At 37.4% G+C, this 21,046-nt stretch overlaps 1 protein-coding gene across 3 annotated transcripts in view; it reads left to right on the forward strand.

Annotated features, from left to right (window-relative positions):
• crcp (calcitonin gene-related peptide-receptor component protein) overlaps nucleotides 1-21,046 on the forward strand; it is a 77,260-nt gene that overhangs the window by 23,844 nt on the left and 32,370 nt on the right. For all 3 annotated transcript variants that reach the window (XM_073053503.1, XM_073053502.1, XM_073053504.1), the window contains exon 4: nucleotides 10,532-10,626. In XM_073053503.1, coding sequence (XP_072909604.1) covers nucleotides 10,532-10,626 — 95 coding nt within the window. The remainder of the gene's footprint in view (nucleotides 1-10,531; nucleotides 10,627-21,046) is intronic.

The following is a 21,046-nucleotide window of genomic DNA, read 5'->3' on the forward strand; positions in this document are numbered from 1 at the left end:
AAACTTATAAAAATAACTTAAATGCTTTTAAGCTTCTGTGATCATTGCAAAAATTAATCGAGAACTATTTCAAATTGTATCATTAAAATAAAAATTTTAGACTTTAAAAAGAAATAATATTAAAACATTTTTTAAAAGTAAACAATTTTAAATCAGTTAATTGTGTTAGTTAAAAGTTGGATAATTTCAACTTGCCGATGTCTTTTTCTATTTAAGTGAATGGAGTCACTTAATCTGTAGCTGCTCTAAACTAGCATTCTGCACTGGATTTCCCAACTAAGTGATTGGAAGATATACAAAAAAGCTGGATGAACTCAGCAGGTCGGGCAGCATCCGTTGAAAGAAGCAGTCAACATTTCGGCACTCGCATGGGCCCTAGCTATGCCTGCTTCTTCTTGGGTTATGTGGAACAGTCTATGCTCCAAATCTATACTGGTACTGCTCCCCAACTTTTCCTTCGATACATTGACGACAACATTGGTGCTGCTTCCTGCACCCATGCTGAGCTCGTCAATTTCATTGACTTTGCCTCTAACTTTCACCCGGCACTCAAATTCACTTGGTCCATCTCGGACACTTCTCTCCCCTTTCTCGATCTCTCGGTCTCCATCTCTGGAGATAGACTGTCCACTGACATCTTCTATAAACCCACTGACTCCCATAACTACCTTGATTATATCTCTTCCCACCCTGCCAAATGAAAAAAATTCTATTCCCTATTCCCAGTTCCTCCGTCTCCGCCGCATCTGCTCCAAGGATGAGGCTTTCCGTTCCAGGACATCCCAAATGTCCTCTTTCTTTAAGAATTGTGGTTTCCCTTCTGCCGTCATCAATGATGCCCTCACCCGCATCTCCTCCATTTCCCGCACTTCAGCCCTCACCCCATCCTCCCGTCACCACAACAGGGACTGTGTCCCCCTTGTCTTCACCTATCACCCCACCAGCCTCCGGATCCAGCATATTATCCTCCGCAACTTCCGCCACCTTCAACAGGACCCCACCACTAAGGACATCTTTCCCTCTCTATCCTCTGCTTTTCGCAGGGATCGTTCCCTCCGCGACTGCCTGGTCCACATGTCCCTCCCCACAGATGTCCCACCTGGCACTTATCCCTGCAAGTGCTACACCTGTCCCTACACCTCCTCTCTTACCACCATTCAGGGCCCCAAACAGTCCTTCCAGGTGAGGCAACACTTCACTTGTGAGCCTGTTGGGGTAATCTATTGCATCCGGTGCTCCCAGTGTGGCCTCCTCTACATCGGCGAGACCCGACACAGATTGGGGGACCGCTTCGTTGAGCACCTAGGCTCCATCTGCCACAACAGACAGGATCTCCTGGTTGCCACTCACTTCAACTCTGCTTCACATTCCCATTCGGATATGTCCATACATGCCGTCCTCTACTGCCATGATGAGGCCAAACTTCGGTTAGAGGAACAACATCTCATATACCGTCTGGGTAGTCTCCAGCCCCTTGGTATGAACATCGAATTCTCCAACTTCTGGTAATTCCCTCCCTCTCCCTTCCCCCATCCCACCTTCACTCTGTCTCCTCTTCTAGCTGCCTATCACCTCTCATGACTCTGCCTTCTTCAACTACCCATAGTGCTTTCCCCTTACATTCCTTCTTCACCTCTCCTGCCTATCCCCTCCCTGACCCCTTGATCTTTCCTCTGATTGGTTTTCCACCCTCCCCCCACCTTCTTTATAGGGCCTGACGAAGGGTCTCGTCCCGAAACGTTGACTGCTTCTTTCAGTGGATGCTGCCCGACCTGCTGAGTTCATCCAACTTTTTTGTATGTCTTGATTTGACCTCAGCATCTGCAGTGTACCTTGTGTTTGATTGGAAGATATCTCTTTAGTACAGATTCCATGAATGGTCCAATGTTAAAAACAGTTAGAGTGACAACGATGAGGACTTTTTAGTACATTCTGAACTGCATTCCTCTCCCCCCCCCCCCCCACTGCAAAGATTTTGTGCATCTCTAGCCTAATGCTAATCTGAGGGAAGCATTCTGCCTGAGGATATATTTTTCATTCATTTACTTGAACATGGCTATTAATGGCATGGCCAACAATTATTGACTTTCCCTTATCTTCTGGGGAGGTGATGATGAGGTACCTCCCAATTATCCTGCTGTTGCTTACTTGTTCTTTTTAAATCTTTTTTATTATTATTATTATTATTATTATTATTATTATTATTATTATTCAAAAATAGCACAAGTACATCGAAATAACAACACTTACAATGCCTCAAAAAGGAAGAAATTATCTTAAAGATTGAAAATTTTTGTGAATAAAAAAAACCCTACTAAGCAAGAAAAGTGAGGGGGAAAAAAGAAACCCATTGGAAGTACAACCCTGGAGCCATGCGTCATACAGAAAGCTTCTAAAAATAAACATCAAACCAACAAGAAAGAAAGATATATCAAAAAAATTTACATTTAGATCACGGAGGAAATCTATCAGTTAACTGAAATGATAATAACGAGCAAATGAGCCCCATCTCTTCTCAAAATCAAATAAATGTTCAAAGGTTCGACTCTAATTTTCTCCAAGCTAAGACACAGCATCACTTGAGAGAACAGTTGTGACAAAGTAGGAGCTGATATATCCTTCCATTTCAACAAGATGGCTCTTCTAGCTATCAATGTAACAAACGCAATAACATGTTGGTCAGACACAGAAATACCATGGATATTTTGAGGAATTATTCCAAAAAGCACAGTCAATTTATTAGGTTGTAAGTTGATTCTTAGTGCTTTAGAAATAGTCAAAAAGACTGACTTCCAAAACTGTTTTAATATAGAACATGACCAGAACATACGTGTCACTGTAGCTATCTCAGTTTTACATCTTTCACAATACTTGTCAACACTGGGAAATATTTTAGGAAGTCTCTCTTCGTCAAATGGTAATGAAGTACAATTTTAAATTGAATCAGCGAATGACAAGCACAGATCGAAGAAGAATTAACCAGCTTCAGAATCCGCGTCCAATCCTCCCATATAAAAGTCAAATTGAGTTCCTTCTTCCAATCCTGTTTAACCTTAAGTAAAGGACGCTTATCCCATTGTAATAATAAATTATAAATTCTTTCAATAGAACCTTTCATCGAGGGTTTCATATTCATAATAGTATCTAACAAGTCAGCCTCCAATATGTAAGGAAAATCACTTAAATATTTTGTAAAAAATGTCTAACTTGAAGATATTGTAAAAAGTGTGAATATGAGAGAGAATACTTATCAACTAATTGTTCAAAAGACATCAATCTGCCTTCTTTAAATAAATCCAAAAAATAATTAATACCTTTATTTTTCCAAAGTAAAAAAAAAATTGGATCACTCCAAGAAGGTTTAAAAAAAGTAATTACGATAAATTATACTACAAAGTTTAAATTTCTTGAGATTAAAAAAAATTGCGGAACTGGAGCCAAATTTGTAAAGAGTGCTTAACCACAGGATATAGGTTTAAATTAGCAACTTTAGCTAATTGTATAAGTAGAGCAACTCCTAGTAACGAAGTTAAATAAAACTGTTTCACAGCTCTCAGTTCCAGGTCTACCCAAATTGGCTGATCATTCCTATCACCCCAATATAACCAAAAGGACATATACCCCAAATTAACAGCCAAATAATACATTCTTAGATTAGGCAAAGCGAGACCTCCGTCCTTTTTCAACTTTTGCAAATGACATTTACCAATTCTTGGTCTTTTATTATCCCAAGTAAAAGATAGAATAATAGGATCAATCCGATCAAAAAACTTCTTAGTCAAAAAAACAGGAATATTCTGAAATAAATATAAACATTTCGGTAAAATCATCATTTTAACTACATGAATACGACCAACAAGTGAAAATGTAAGTGGGCTCCACCTCCTAAATGAATACTTCATAGAGTCCACTAAAAGGAGGAAAATTGGCTTTATAAAGATCCTTTTTTTTAGCAATTATAACATCTAAATATCTAAAAGAATCCGTAACTTTAAAAGGAATATTATCATATATAGAGACAGATTTATTTAAAGAAAGTAATTCACTTTTACTAAAATTTATTTTATATCCTGAAAAGTCTCCAAATTTGTCAAATAATTTTAGCAAAGCAGGAATAGATTCTTCAGGCCTGAGATATAGATATAGATATATATATATATATATATATATATATATGTATGTGTGTGTGTGTGTGTGTGTGTGTGTGTGTGTGTGTGTGTGTGTGTGTGTGTGTGTGTGTATGTATATGTATATATGTGTGGATATTTTTGGCTTCACGCAGAGCAATAACAAGGGCTTCTAATATTAAATTAAATAACAAAGGACTTAATGGACAACCTTGTCTTGTCCCCCATGATAGCTGAAAAAAAGGAGACCTACAGTTATTAGTGACAACAGTAGCAATAGGAGCTTTATATATCATTTTAATCCATTTATTAAAATTAATACCAAAACCAAATTTTTCTAAAACATTGAATAAATATTTCCATTCGACTTGATCAAATGCTTTTTCAGTATCCAAAGATACAACGCATTGTGGAGTTTTAGACGAGGGCAAATATATAATGTTACATAATCTCCGAACATTTGAAAAAGAATAACGACCCTTTATAAAGCCTGTTTGATCTTTAAAAATGATTTTACCCAAAATACTCTCCAACTGATTGGCTGTTATCTTTGAGAGAATCTTAGCATCAACATTCAATAATGAAATGGGTCTGTATGAGGCACAATCAGTAGGATCTTTATCCTTTTTGAGAATTAAAGAAGTAGAAGCCTCATAAAAAGTAGAGGGTAAATCACTTTTCACAAAAGAATCTTTAAACATCTCCAACATAAATGGAGGAAGCAATTTCCCAAATTTTTTATAAAATTCTACAGGATAACCAACCTGGGGCCTTACCAGATTGCATTGAAAAAAATAGCTTTATGAATTTCGGATTCAGTAATTTGGGCATCAAGAGTTTTTTGATCCTCAGCAGAAATTTTAGGAAAAGCAATCTTTCGTTTAAAAAAAAAAAGCATTCATTTCAGAAGAGTCTACTGGACTTTGAGATTTATAAAGTTCAGCATAAAAATCTTGAAAAATCTTATTAATTTTTTCATAATCCGGAGCCAGGGTACCATCCTTTCTATGAATTTTCAAAATTTGCCTTTTGGCTCCAGCCGATTTCAATTGAGATGCAAGTAGTTTATTATTTTTATCTACAAACGTATAAAATTGGCTCTTTAACTTAAGTAGATAACCTTCAATTGGATGAGTTAATAATAGGTTATATTGTGATTGAAGTTCCACCCTTTTTTTAAATAAGTCAATATTAGGGGAAGTCGCATAGATATTATCTAAATCTTTAATTTGCTTTGAAATTTTATCTAATTCTGCTTTAGTCTGTTTTTTAAGTTTAGCTGAATAAGAAATAATCTGACCACGTAAAAATGCTTTGAATGTATCCCATATAATTAATTTAGACATACCTCCTATATCATTAAAAAGAAAAAATTCTTTTATCTGGCTTTCAATAAAACTGATAAGATCAGAGTTTTGCAATAAAGTCTGAGACATGGGCCATGGTGGATGGCCAAAAATGACATCATCAGATTCAAAGGACAAACTCAAAGGCGCATGATCAGATATAGCAATAGTGTCATATTCACAGTTTTTAACATTAGACAAAAGGCGGGGATCAATTATAATATCAATCCTCGAATATTTTTTATGAACATGTGAAAAAAAGGAATATTCTCTGTTATCAGGGTGTAAATGCCTCCATAATTCGATCAATCCAAAATCGGTCAAAAAGGAGTTAATAACTGACGCAGAATGATTCGGAAGTCGCTGATTAGTTGAGCTCTTGTCAATCATAGGATTGAAACAACAGTTAAAATCCCCACCCATTATCAACATATACTCATTTAAATCTGGCAATAAAGCAAATACTTTTTTTTAAAAAAGGATCATCTAAATTGGGACCATACAAATTAACCAAAACAACCTTTCTATTAAAAATCACTCCTTTAACAATTAAAAATCTACCATTTGAATCTGATTCAATATCCTCGAGTAAATATATTAGATTTAATAAAGATAGATACGCCCTTAGTTTTGCTCTGAGAAGTAGCATGGAGCTGTATTCCATTCCACCAGCGAAAAAATCTATTTTGATCTCTCGCCCTGATATGCGTCTCCTGAGCAAAAATTATATCAGGTTGGAATCGATTAACAATTTTAAAAGTCTTTTTTCATTTAATAGGATTGATTCCAACCACGTACATTCCAACTTATTACATTAATCCGTTTAACTGCCGTACTATAATTTTATTCCAATTTACTTTATACATGCACAGAACACAGACCAATACGGGATTATCAAAGATGGCGGTGATGAAGAATACAACCATATAGAAAACATGCATGCTTCAGAACCACCCAATGGGAAAAAACTCCTAACTCTAAACCCACCCACCCTCCCAAAAGCCCGCAAAAAAGGCAAGTGAACTAAGATAGATGCGAAGCCATGGGCTGCTCTGTTGGTCTCGTCTCTCCCTCCCCCCAGCCAGTACACAAAAAAAGTAAAATGACCTTGCAAGAAAGACAGTAACATCTCAAAAAAGGAGAGTGTTTACATTCCGTCATGTATTAAACAAAAAAAGAACCAAAATAATATAATCTTAGAGAGAAAAAAACAGTGCCATCTAAAGTTTAGCCTTAAATCCCTAAGAAAACTTTAAATTCGGTTATAGGACGCTATAATAAAACAGATTTTTTAAAAAAGTTTAATAGTGTATTTAACCAAACTAAATTTACAAAAATATTAATTAGTAATATCATACTAACTAAACCCTCCCAGATATATTAAAAAAGAAACCCTATTAGTAGGAAAAAAACTACCAGTTAGTAAGTTAAGAAACAACAAAAAAAAACAAACCAAATATTAGATAAAAGGAACAAATCCTTTTATCCTCTTTTCTCAGTCAAATATGTAATTAACCATTTAAACAGTCAAACTTGAACCGTAAATCTTCTTTCCAAAAAAAATCCAATAGGATGTAATGATGAGCAGGTTTTCTTATTAAATCTATCAATGAAATATCCAAATAGCCTTCATATATCTTCTTTTAGAAATGAGAGTAATATACAGATAATCAAACAGCTTTTCAGATAGTTCATTCGGTAGTAACGTCAGTGGCGGTAACAGGTATAGCCTGAACAAAATCCAGCACGACTTTTGGGTCAAAGAAAGTACATGGGGAAGAATTAGGAGGAAAAACTTTAATTTTTGTCGGGTAACTCAAAGAGGGAAATAGTTTCTTATCACATGCTTGTTTCATTACCAAAGCAAATCTTGATCTTTGTTCCATTACTTTCGGTTAATCTTCATAAAAACGGAGCTCAGACTCGTTGAATCTGAAAGCTCTCTGTTTTCTTGCCTGTCACATTATTTGATCTTTAATTTTAAAGTGATGAAAACAAACCAAAATAAATCTTGGTCTGTTTGAAACTCTAAATTTTGAAGTGGACAGTCTGTGTGCTCTTTCAATAGCAGGCGGCTGTGATAAAATAGTCGGAAATAGATTATGAAAGAGATTACCAAAGTAAACCGTTAAGTCTCCATTTTCAGCTCCTTCTTGCAATCCAACGATTCGTATGTTGTTTCGGCGAGACCTGGCTTCCAGGTCAATAATCTCATTATGATATTTTTCCAAATGGGTTGTAGTTTCAGACAGTTTTTGCTTAGTTGACTTCAATTCCTCTTCATGTTTAGTAACTTGTTTGTCATATACATTAGTGATCTGGATGATGGGGTGGTAAATTGGATTAGTAAGTATGCAGATGATACTAAGGTAGGTGACGTTGTGGATAATGAAGTAGGTTTTCAAAGTTTGCAGAGAGATTTAAGCCAGTTAGAAGAGTGGGCTGAACGATGGCAGATGGAGTTTAATGCTGATAAGTGTGAGGTGCTATATTTTGGTAGGAATAATCCAAGTAAGACATACATGGTAAATGGTAGGGCATTGAAGAATGCTGTAGAACAGAGTGATCTAGGAATAATGGTGCATAGTTCCCTGAAGGTGGAATCTCATGTGGACAGGGTGGTGAAGAAAGCTTTTGGTATGTTGGCCTTTATAAATCAGAGCATTGAGTATAGGAGTTGGGATGTAATGTTAAAATTGTACAAGGCATTGGTAAGGCTGAATTTGGAGTATTGTGTACAGTTCTGGTCACTGAATTATAGGAAAGATGTCAACAAAACAGAGAGAGTACAGAGAAGATTTACTAGAATGTTACCTGGGTTTCGCCACCTAAGTTACAGGGAAAGGTTGAACAAGTTAGGTCTTTATTCTTTGGCGTGTAGAAGGTTGAGGGGGGACTTGATAGAGGTATTTAAAATTATGAGGGGGTAGATAGAGTTGACATGGATAGGCTTTTTCCATTGAGAATAGGGGAGATTCAAACAAGAGGACATGAGTTGAGAGTTAGGGGGCAAAGGTTTAAGGGTAACACGAGGGGGAATTTCTTTACTCAGAGAGTGGTAGCTGTGTGGAACGAGCTTCTAGTAGAAGTGGTAAAGGCGTGTTCGGTATTGTCATTTAAAGCAAAATTGGATAGGTATATGGACAGGAAAGGAATGATGGAGGGTTATGGGCTGAGTGCGGGCCAGTGGGACTAGGTGAGAGTAAGCATTCGGCACGGACTAGAAGGGCCAAGATGTCCTGTTTCCGTGCTGTAATTGTTATATGGTTATATATGGTTATAACTTGAGTTTCCACATCTTTAAGTTTCCCTAGAAATAACTTCATTTCATTATTATTCTTTTCCAGTTGATCTTTAATTGCCTTATTCTGATCTTGAACTGAATTCAGTGTCTGAACAGTACCTTCAGCCCATGCTGGCATTTCATCAGATCTTTCCTTTGGCATCTTTCCTTTCCCATTACCTTTGTCAGTAGGTTCATGCGGATTCTTCCCACTTCTCGTAGACATAGACATATTACTCCCCTTCAAGAATCAGCAATTAAAAATTTTAAATTCAAAATTTAAACTGGGGGGAGAGAGAGAAAACTAAGAGCGGCACAAAATTACTGCTACTCCATCAACAGACAGAGGCTGTCTCCTATTGCTTACTTGTTGAGAATATTTTGATTTTGGAAGCACCAAAGCACCTTTTAACAGGTGATGAGGGACGCCGTTCTGGCCCTTGCACATTCTAGTCAAAAATGCTCTTTAGAAACATAGAAAACCTACAGCACAATACAGGCCCTTCCGCCCACAAAGTTGTGCCGAACATGTCCCTACCTTAGAATTTACTAGGCTTACCCATAGCCCTTTAAAGGCTTTACCAATTTCCACCAATTCAAGATTCAGGTTATTTAATACATTCTTCCCTGACTGCAAACAATTTGTGTAATTGTAAGCTTAAACAGATCTGAGAGAGTATTCCACACAAGTCTTCCTTTGCTATTAATTTGACCTATGTTGATTTTTGTTGCCTCTTGCCTCCTAGTTCATTTAATCTGAAATCCCTGCTCCCTTTCTGAAATCACATTTAGCTTGATTTCACAACAGCATCTTTCTGTTGAACTGTGCATTTTACCATCTGCTCTGCATTCTTTGAAGCCACACATTAGTTGTCAATCATAAGACAATGCACTGGATCTTGTATCTTTGTTGCTTGGCCTTTTTTCTTGCTTCTCACCAGTTTTCGAAAGGTTTCATATTAATGATTCTTTCGCATTACTGTTTTTATATCCTTACCCCATTGAAAAGTGAATTGAAGTGCAGTGCAGAGTGAAAGTTAGATTATTTTACAATCAGTTACACAGTAAGATGCATACTAATTTGATTTGACTGCATATTCTTTCCTTTATTGTTGACTGAGTCCAAGTATTGTATATATTGTGTAGTACTTGACCAGTCTTTTTGAGGGATTAGTTAAGTTCTGTTTAAAACAATTGTTTTATTGGTAATGAGAATGCTATTTTGAGATTGGAGCAATGTGTACTATAGTCGCAAGGAAGAATATAGAAATGCACCTGAACTATGGCTGACCTTCAGATATCAGATAGAAATCAACAAAAACGACATTTTAAAATTCCTGCTGGAACCTATCATTAACTCTGGTGTAATGCGTGCAGATTAAATTAATATGAGGTACATAGAATAGTAGATAGCTTACAATCAAATATAATGAAACTAATAAAGGTGGCATTGTAAACAAAAAAAAACTTGTGTTTTGATGAATGCAAACATTGAATTTTATTAGTTGGACTATTATGAATCCTGGGGATGATAAATTTTAATTTTGACATTCATAACTGATGATTTTACATTTATTAAAGCAAGTAGTATTAGTTTTGATAAGATGCTGGTATTTTGAGGCTGTCCCTTTTCTATCCCTATTTAAGATTCTTGTATTTTTAAGAAGGTAATAACTGAGATTGAACAGTGTGCAATGTTACAATTTGAGTTGAAGACCAATGCCATATAGAGGTTAACAGAGTTGTTTAAATTTTTGTCCTGCCTTTTACCACAGACTCTTAAGTATTTGTCCAAAACATCTTGCAAATATCAGACTCCAGAAATTGTAACTGAATTTCTGACGGCCATGGTTTCACAAAAACTTACCAAGTAAGTGCTTTCATTCATTTCACATAATGTTCTTTCCAATTATTCTAAGAGTATTTAAGTCAAATGGAGGATAATATTTTAAATATAAGCATTTCCTTGGGATTTATTGATTAATTTTGCCGTAACTAATCTGGGGATACCTTTGCATTTATTCTGTTTGAATAAGTACTCAAATCAGTACTGGGATTTCTTGAGCTAAAGCACAATAATGTTTCCCTCTTCTTTCAGTCATCTTTCTCAGTGTTCATTGTAAACAGAATTGCTATTTGCTAGTGCAGTGACGTTCCTCTTAATTATTTACATTGTCCAAACGATATTATAAACTATGTGTAAACACAAGGGATTCTGCAGATGCTGGAAATCTTGAGCAACAGACACAGACTGCTGGAGGAGCTCAGCAGGTCATGCAGTACCTATGGAGGGGGAATAAACAGTCAATGTTTCAGGCCTGTCCCTTTATCAGACCCAGGTCCTGATGAAGGGACTCGGCCCAAAATACCAACTGTTTCAAAGGTACATTTAATGTCAGAGAAATGTATATATTATACATCCTGAAATGCTTTTTCTTCACAACCATCCACGAAAAACAGAGGAGTGCCCCAAAGAATGAATGACAGCCCCACCCTCCCATGCATAACTGGCAGCAAGCAACAATCCCCCTTTCCCCCACCAGCAAAAAAAAGCATCAGCACCCACCACTGAGCACTCGGGCGTGAGCAAGGCAACAGCAAAGACTGTTTAAAAGCGATTTTGTATGTTCTCTTAATTGATTTATATATGATTCTGTTCACACAAGCAAAAACTTGATTAGTTACCATAAAAGTTACTGGTGAAACTTAAACATAATTTTCAAATATTTCTATTTGTTTACACTGTATTCTCTTACATATTTCTTTACCGTAGCATGGAACAAAGTCATCTCAAAGAATTGCAAAAGGTTTAATATAACCATATAACAATTACAGCACGGAAACAGGCCATCTAGGCCCTTCTAGTCCGTGCCGACGCTTACACTCACCTAGTCCCACTGACCCACACTCAGCCCATAACCCTCCACTCCTTTCCTATCCATATAACTATCCAATTTTACTTTAAATGACAATACTGAACCTGCCTCTACCACTTCTACTGGAAGCTCATTCCACACAGCTACCACTCTCTGAGTAAAGAAATTCCCCCTCATGTTACCCTTAAACTTTTGTCCCCAACTCTCAACTCATGTCCTCTTGTTTGAATCTCCCCTACTCTCAATGGAAAAAACCTATCCACGTCAACGCGATCTATCCCCCTCATAATTTTAAGAACCTCTATCAAGTCCCCCCTCAACCTTCTACGCTCCAAAAATAAAGACCTAACTTGTTCAACCTTTCCCTGTAACTTAGGAGCTGAAACCCAGGTAACATTCTAGTAAATCTTCTCTGTACTCTCTCTATTTTGTTGATATCTTTCCTATAATTCGGTGACCAGAACTGTACACAATACTCGAAATTCGGCCTTACCAATGCCTTGTACAATTTTAACATTACATCCCAACTCCTATACTCAATGCTCTGATTTATAAAGGCCAACATACCAAAAGCTTTCTTCACCACCCTATCCACATGAGATTCCACCTTCAGGGAACTATGCACCATTATTCCTAGATCACTCTGTTCTACTGCACTCTTCAATGCCCTACCATTTACCATGTATGTCCTATTTGGATTATTCCTACCAAAATGTAGAACCTCACACTTATCAGCATTAAACTCCATCTGCCATCGTTCAGCCCACTCTTCTAACTGGCCTAAATCTCTCTGCAAACTTTGAAAACCTACTTCATTATCCACAACGCCTCCTACCTTAGTATCATCAGCATACTTACTAATTCAATTTACCACCCCATCATCCAGATAATAATAATTTTACTTTTAGTGTTTAAACACACCTTTTGTTCAGAACCTGTTTAAATTTTGGACAGTTGCATTTTGCCACTGGTAGAACTAATTGTTCCTTGGCTCATTCTTACTGGTTCAACCCTTCATCAGTGATTTACCCCAGGTCTGGATTCCTCTATCAAGGTGTACATCTTACCACATGAAGCACCTTCAGGGTCCAGGATGTTTCAATGAGATTATTGTTTATTCTTTTAAAGTTCATCTCTATCACAGTGACTATGAAACTGCTGAATTGTTCATCTGGTTGAGTAATGACCTTCAAAAGAGGAAGCCTGTTGGCCTTGCCTTGTCCATTTTCTATGTGATTACAGATGCACAGTAATGTAGTTGACTCTGAGGTGCCCTCTAAAATGGCCTAGAAAGCTATTTAGTTATATCACTACCAGCTGTTAAAGTGATTTGGCTGAATACTTAAAGCAATAAGTGCCTAAAATTGTTTGGCTTGTGGTAGGAAGTCTTCTTCCACACACTTTTCTGTCTCTTTGCTGTCTGTGCATATCTTGAGGTGGCTGTGGTGGAGATTGTTATCTGGAATGCATGTTTATGTCTGAAAGGAAATAGCTTTCTTTGTTGAAGTTCATCTCAAGTAACTACATAAAACAGACTCTTGACCTTTTATGTGCGTTTCCGCAAACCACACTGAGGCAAGCATCAACTGCGGCTGGAAGGTAATTAATTTAGTGAAAGATGTACTTTTGGTCTGCCTAAAACCTGCTGGTTTTCCAATATAGGGATTTGTCCACAGCTGAATATTGCAAACTGGCATATTTCAAATTGGCAGGTCAGTATGCTGAGGGCCACACTGATGAGGGACACACTGAAGGTTAATGCAGTTATGCTAAGGCTTCAAAAGGAAAAATACTTCAGAATGGCTCCCATTGGTCAAATACAAACCACCTATATGTAGCTGCTCAAAGCTAGGTCCCCTCTTTATATTTTTGAAATAGGCAACTCAGTTTAGGGCCATGCTTAGCCCTTTCCATGACCATCTTAAACAGAGCTATGGTTACTGTCTCCAAAATGTTCTCCTATGGTCACTTAAACCACTTGCTCAGTTATACCTTCCTTTAGATTAGGCCTAGAACTGTTCCTTCTCCAGTCAGACTGTCAACAAACTGTCAGAAGCTACTTTCTGTCCTCTGCATGTCGACTAATCCTCTTCATGATGCAATGCTTGTATATTATCCTCAGCTATATGTGCGTTCACAAAGTTCTGTATCTGTTCTGTGTTGCAGCTTCTTGCAAGACCTTTTGGAAATTTAAATAAACTTCATTTACTATTTCTCTTCTTTGGCAGTGCTGGTCACTTAAATTTATCCAATACGTTTTCTCTTTCAAATAAATGTTTATACTGCTCATTCTTTTGAATTACTCACTCCATTGTCACTTAATTAATAACAGATTCCAATGATTAATTCTGATGATTAACAGTAGGCTAGCTGACATGTAGTTCTGTGGTTTCTGTCAAAGTCCATTCTTCTGTATCAAATATTTCTCTAATTTCTTGGACGGGCCGTGGAAATTCTTGAAACTGCTTGACTTCGTCATTCAGGGTCGTGAGAGCATGGAATGAGCTGCCAGCCTGATTTCTGCATTTAAGAGCTCAATTTCAGCATTTAAGAGATACTTGGATAGGTACATGGATGGTTGGGATATGGAGGACTATGGTCCAGGGGCAGGTTAATTGGAGTAGGAAGTTTAAATTGCATGGAATTGATGGGCCGAGGAGCCTGTTTCGGTGCTGTACTTTTCTATGAGTCTATGGCAATAAGTATTTTTCAAACTGGTTGAAGAGCCTCATTCTCATCTGTAACCACTGCATCAGAATATATCTTTGACTCATAGAATTCTCTATTGGCAATTCCCAAAAAAAGTCTTCAGCTGTTTAGGCACAAGATGCACAGAAGTGCTGCTTCGGAGCTGTTGAGAACGTTTTTCATTTGATAATCAAACCAAAATGCAGATGCTGTAAATTTGATACAAAAGCAAGGTGCTGGAGAAAAACATTTCTGGCAAGCATAGTTCTAAAGAAGGATCAAAGACCCAAATTTTTAATTGTTTCCACAGGAACTGCTTGCCGTGTTGTAGCTTCTTTCACTTTTGTTGTAGTTTTTTTAGTTTGTAACTCTCCTGTTTTTGTGTAATGTGGTGCTCACCTACTAAGAAGGAATTATAAATATTGCAGGTAGAAAAAAATAAGATGTACTGATACAGAAATTAGAGAATATGTGAAGTTCTTCAGAAGTAATAATGAAAAGGTGTTCATAAATGATCATGTTTATTGGAAGCTGACTGAAGATTTCAACAGGTGGGAGGAAAGAACCCATGAAGTATGAGATGGAATTAGCCTTGTTTCTAGCTTCAAGTAAAAAAAAAATACATTTCAGATACATTTTTTAAGTCTGCCATTTTCCCATCCCCCTTTGTTAGAAGTGGAATACCTTATTTCTAGTGGTGAGAGTGGTTAGTTACATTTGTAATTTATTTGCATAAATAGTTCAAAATGGGAATTCATAAGATTATGACAAGAATTGTGTGTGAGGGTACTAAGTATAACTCTCTTCCAAGCTCAAGAAAGTTGAATAGGGCTATTGGCTGCTCTCTGCACAATAGATTTATATCATTCTGTGCTAACTGATTAGATTTTGAGCAGTATTCTCTGGCTTTATACTTTGCAAGAAACCTTGCCCTGAAAATATTGTAGAGTGCAGGGAGTCCAATTAAGGAAACTTTGTTGGCCGTTAAATTTGTGAAAGAACCAGAAAACTTGATTGATGGAAGGGACATGAAAAATCATTAATATTGTAGTACATTATAAGCAGTTGTTTTAGCACTATCACTTTACAGTGCCAGCAATCACTGATTTGAATTTGATTAGTGCCACTGTCTGTAAGGAGTTTGTATGTTCTTCCTGTGACCGTGTGGGTTTCCTCTGGGTGCTCTGGTTTTCTCCCACATTCCAAAGATGTGGGTTAGGGTTAGTAAGTTGTGGGCATGATACATTGACACCGGATGCGTGGCCACTCTTGCAGACTTCCCCCAACACAATCCTCAGACTGTAGGTTGTTGACACAAAATGATGCATTTCACTGTATGACAAATAAAGCTAATCTTTTCTCGGTGCACGATTTATCAGAATTTATTGTTACTAATTTCCTTTCTGTTTTTCATCCACATTTTTCAGTTGAAACATAAAACAACAATTTATAATCCTTTATATAATACATTATAACATAGAAGCTTTATGACTGTTTTAATTAGGTAATCTTAAGGTTTATGGACCAATTTTTCCTTTATATTTATGTGTCCTATTCCATAGGAAGAGTACCTCTTTAATTTTCAAATTCTAAAGTAACAATGCTCTTTGCAGCAAGAGTAGCTATAGGTAAGCAAGACCTCAATTGTATTCCGAACAATTCTGTCAAATCTCAACTGCCAAAGCACCATACCACAAACGATTTAGGTATTCAAGTCTATTGTCAGCCTTTGGGATGTTTTGAAATTGCTAGATTGCCAACAACAAACCCCCAAGGTTACCCCTTGGAACTTCCAAGAGAGTCACTACAATACTTTAAAATGTCAGGGTGAAAGCTTAAAGCTGGTGCTCTAATTCTGACCTCTTGTCATCTCCAAATTTGCTTTCAACCTTCCAGGAAATCTTGCAAGTGCTGCTAAATGTGTGTGTCTTTCCCTCATATTGTAGCTGAAAAGAGGTAACTTGTTCCAAATACGGTATATTTTTAAAGTAGTCATAAATTCAACTTCAATGACTATGGATTAAAAAATTAATGAGTCAAGGCACATCTAACAATACTTAAGGGTACTGATTACATTATGGAAAACTGGATTAAATGATAGATAGAGCTACACAGTCCTAAGAAAAACATAATTAACACAGTCTACTTATTGACTCTAAAGCAGTTTCTGTGGGGCTTTGCATGTATCTACATGATGTCTGACTCAGCGACTAAATGTAACGTCCTAAAGGTTGAGAATTTGGTTAAATAAATGTTTATATACTCTTGCTTTTGGGATTTTTTTTCAGATTGCATCATTTAGAGCACTTTATTTCTTATGCATTTGTTATGTTTCCAGCATTGAGATCCTACCAGAACTTGTCTGCTTATTTAACTATTCTCTTTCTACTTAATAATGTGAATTTTTGTACTGTGATTGAATAACAAAAGGCAGTACAATAATTTATCAGTTAAAGTTTAATTATTAGTATGAGGGAAGAAAAAGCACTAATATTTCTAAAGCTGAAAATGACAGGAAAGAAAAGATAATACAAAAATAATAAGATCTGCTGAGGTGTAGATCTGTGGCATTTAAGCTGACGACCCAGGACTGTACAAGAAAACCAGGTATGACTTGCGGAGGGCCATTTCAAGAGCGAAGAAACAATTCTGAGTGAGGTTGGAGGAGGCATCAGATGCACATCAACTTTGGCAGGGTTTGCAGAAGATTACTTCCTACAAAGTGAAACCCAGTAGCAAGAATGGCAGCAATGCTTCACTGCCATACGAGCTCAACGCCTTTAATGCCGGCTTTGAAAAGGAGAATATAGCAACAGCTGTGAAGATCCCTTGTGCTGCTGGTGACCCTGTGATCTCTGTCTCGGAGGTTGATGTCAGGCTGTCTTTCAGGAGGGTGAACTGTCGCAAGGCAGCAGGCCCTGATGGAGGACCTGGTAAGGTTCTGAAAACTTGTGCCAACCAACTGGAGGGTGTATTCAAGGATATTTTCAACCTCTCACTGCTATGGGCAGAAGTTCCCACCTGCTTCAAAAAGACAACAATTATACCAGTGCCCAAGAAGAGCAATATGAGCTGCTTTAATGACTATCGCCTAGTAGTACTCATATCCACAGTGATGAAATGTTTTGAGAGGTTGTTCATGGCTAAGGTCTACTCCTGCCTCAGCAAGGACTGGAGCCACTGGATTTTACCTATCACCACAATAGTTCTACAGCAGACAAAATCTCAATGGCTCTTCACATGGCTTTAGATCCCTGAACAATACAAAAACATATATCAAGATGCTGTTTGTTGACTATAGCTCAGTGTTTAACACCATCATTCCTACAGTCCTGATTGATAAGGTATAGAATCTGGACCTCTGTATCTCCCTCTGCAATTGAATCCTCAACTTTCTAACCAGAAGTCCACAATCTGTGCAGATTGGTATGAATATCTCCTCCTTGCTGATGATCAACATTAACTCACCTCTGGGATGTGTGCTTAGCCCACTGCTCTACTCCCTCTATATCCATGACCGTGTGGCTAGGTATAGCTCAAATGCCATCTCGTAATTTGCTGATGATTGGCAGAATCTCAGATGGAGATGAGCGGGCATACAGGAGTGAGGTATACAGGGTGCCAGCTAGTTGAGTGATGTTGCAGCAACAACCTCGCACTCAACGTCAGTAAGACCAAGGAACTGACTGTGGACTTCAGAAAGGATAGGACAAGGGAACATGAACCAATCCTCATAGAGGGATCAGAAGTGGAGAGGGAGAACAGTTTCAAGTTCAAATCTCTGAGGATCTAACCTGATCCCAACATATCGATGCAGCTATAAAGAAGGCAGGTAATGGCTTTATTTCATTACAAGTTTGAGGAGATTTGTGTTGTCAACTAAAACACTTGAGAGCTTCTACAGATGTGCTGTGGAGAGGACTCTGACAGGCTACATCACTGTCTGGTGTGGGGGAGGGGCCTACTGCACAGGATCGAAAGAAACTAGAAGAGTTGGAAGCTACCTTGTATTACATTGTACTGCTGCCGCTAAGTTAACAAATTTCATGACATATGCAGGTGACATTAAACCTGACTCTGATTCTGAAAAGTTCTTGATGGATTATTTGTTAAGGAATTATTTTGTGTTAGTTTCTTTCTGCCTCTACTGTTATTTCTCATTTACAGCCAATCAATGAATGCATCATCTCAAAACGCAGAGCCAATTTCCTTAAGTACGCAGGCAATGATCTCATTACTATGTTCCTTGACACCATCACTATCTTTAAGTTCTCAAGCAGCATGTCCATTTTCTAGTACTAGATAAGCTCAAGTTTCTTCCAACTAAGTATTGAAAAGACTGAAATTCTGTGGTATATGTGCTTCTATAATTCTGACCTCATGTTATTCCCAAACCATTGACGCCTTGGCTCCAAGCTCTGAAATTTCCTTCAAAATCTTCTTTTCAGACTTTCCTTGAAACCTTTGAGCAGTCTGTGGTTATCTGCCCTAATCTCTGCTTGCTTGGTTCAATAGTGCCTTCTGTTTGATAACACCTCTTTGAAGTATTTCTAATCTTTACAATATAGAAAGATGTATGTGAAATTTTTGATTTGTGGCAGCTTGGTTAAACTCTCCCGGCAGGGCTGGCCACTTTTATAAAAGTCTTTTCTCTTGGATTTAAAAGATTAGTTACAACAACCCAAGGTCAAACAATTCATTATCCAGAGATTAAACTGCATTTGTGCAAATAAAGCAACAAACATTGTTCACAAAATGCATTATTGTAGCTACTCCTTTTAAACATATTATTTACCTAAGAGATCTTGCCTGTCAAATGTCCAGTTTTAACCAAAATGTTGTGTGGCCTTTTTTTGAACTGTTAAGGCAAGTATCATAAAGTGTGACAATAAGAGCATAATTGTGTGATCTGCACATTGCATTTGGATATTATATAGAATTCCAATTTTACTTCAAGATCCACACTTAACCGATGTCTGATTTCTTCATTAGCAAATTACCGTAGATTTCGCACTACAGAGCGCACCTGATTAAAAGCCGCTGGCTCTAATTTTAGAAAGAAAATCAATTTTGTACTTGTACAGGCCGCACCGGATTTTAGGCCGCAGGTGTCCCACGTTGTAATATGAGATATTTACACAGAAAGATACTACACGTGAGGATTTTTTAACTTTTAATTAAATCCATATGGTAACAAACAAATACATATTGCAAATGCTTTTTTTCGAACCGTGCCTGTAATACGGCTACTTTTAAATATACATACGTATCGGTAACACACAAATTATGTTGCATATACATTCCAATATCTCCTAGCGACTGGTAAAAATGTATATACTGCAGCCTACCAGGAAAAGTTATTGATCGCCTTTAACTTAAAAGCAGCGTTTTGGCTCCGCCGCTCCGCCGCTCGCCCCCACCTTCCCGTTTATCGCAAACCGGTATTTCCCACAAGACGCGGCGAAACCGGATGTGACGTCTAGCATTCCGGGCTGTAGTACAGAAAACATACTAACAAATGAATTACTAAGCGAAAATATTATAAACTAAATAACTGCCATAAAGGCAGCACAATGCTTTTCTTCGAGTGTTTTCCATGTTGATGAGGGTGAGTACAAATGACTGATTTACAATAATTTAATTGTGAAAGTGCGCTTGATTTATCGTACAATTTCATTGGACCTCTGTGAACTACTCATCAATTTTATTGGTCTACTGTTACGAGGCAAAATGTTTTTGGTGGCATGAAAAAAAAACATGCATTAGCCGCACCGTAGTAAAGGCCGCAGTGTTCAAAGCTGTTCAAAATGTGGGAAAAAAGTAGCGGCTTAAAATCCAGAATCTACGGTAGTTCCTAAGTTACTTTGCCAAATTTTCCAGTGAGTGCCCAGCACTACATTAGTAAAAGCACCAATATTATAACCACAGTTTATTTTTACATTCATAATTAAAATGAATTTGAATTTATGAAGTACATCTCTTATTCCTGTTCCTTAGTAAAACTTTGGCAAGTCACATCTATTAGTAGAGTTTCTAAATCTACAGCCATCTGTTTAGGAAGTATGAAGGATGACAGATGGATTATACTCGGTCAACTACCTTAATGCTGTGTGGCCTGCATGAGATGGAGTGAGGGGCAGCTGGTACAGCAACAAGGGTATTAGGATATTAACCCAAAATAATGACACAGGAAAATGCTTCCAGTAAAGCTCACCTTCTACCTTTCATCAGCCATTCAACAAAACAGTACTCCAAAGTCTATGAAAGGCACTATTGTTCCCATTTTATCTCGTTCTGTATTTCTGTCAGTAGGCGATGCACTCTAATGCTGATTTGTAGAAGCAGACGTTTTTGCCTGCAGCTTTCAATTGCATCCCCACCACTTCCAATAACAGTAATGTACAAGATGTAGATGCAGAATTAGGCCATTCGGCCCATTGATCTGCTCAACCATTCCGTGATGGCTCAATCCCAATCTCCTGCCTTTTCCCCATAACCTTTGATTCCCCCTTACTAATCGAGATCCTATCAATCTCAATTTGTATACCCAATGACTTAGCTTCCGCAGATGTCAGTGGCAATGAATTCCATAGATTCACCATGCTCAAGTTAAATAAATTCCTCCTCATGATGAAGTCATCAAACAAGATAAAACGTCACTATTTTTAATGTTGCATATTCAAACATTGTGAAAGCATTCCACAGCTGACCAACTATGATGGCCGG

The sequence above is a fragment of the Hemitrygon akajei genome, chromosome 8, assembly GCF_048418815.1.
Source record: "Hemitrygon akajei chromosome 8, sHemAka1.3, whole genome shotgun sequence".
NCBI classification, from domain to species: domain Eukaryota; kingdom Metazoa; phylum Chordata; class Chondrichthyes; order Myliobatiformes; family Dasyatidae; genus Hemitrygon; species Hemitrygon akajei.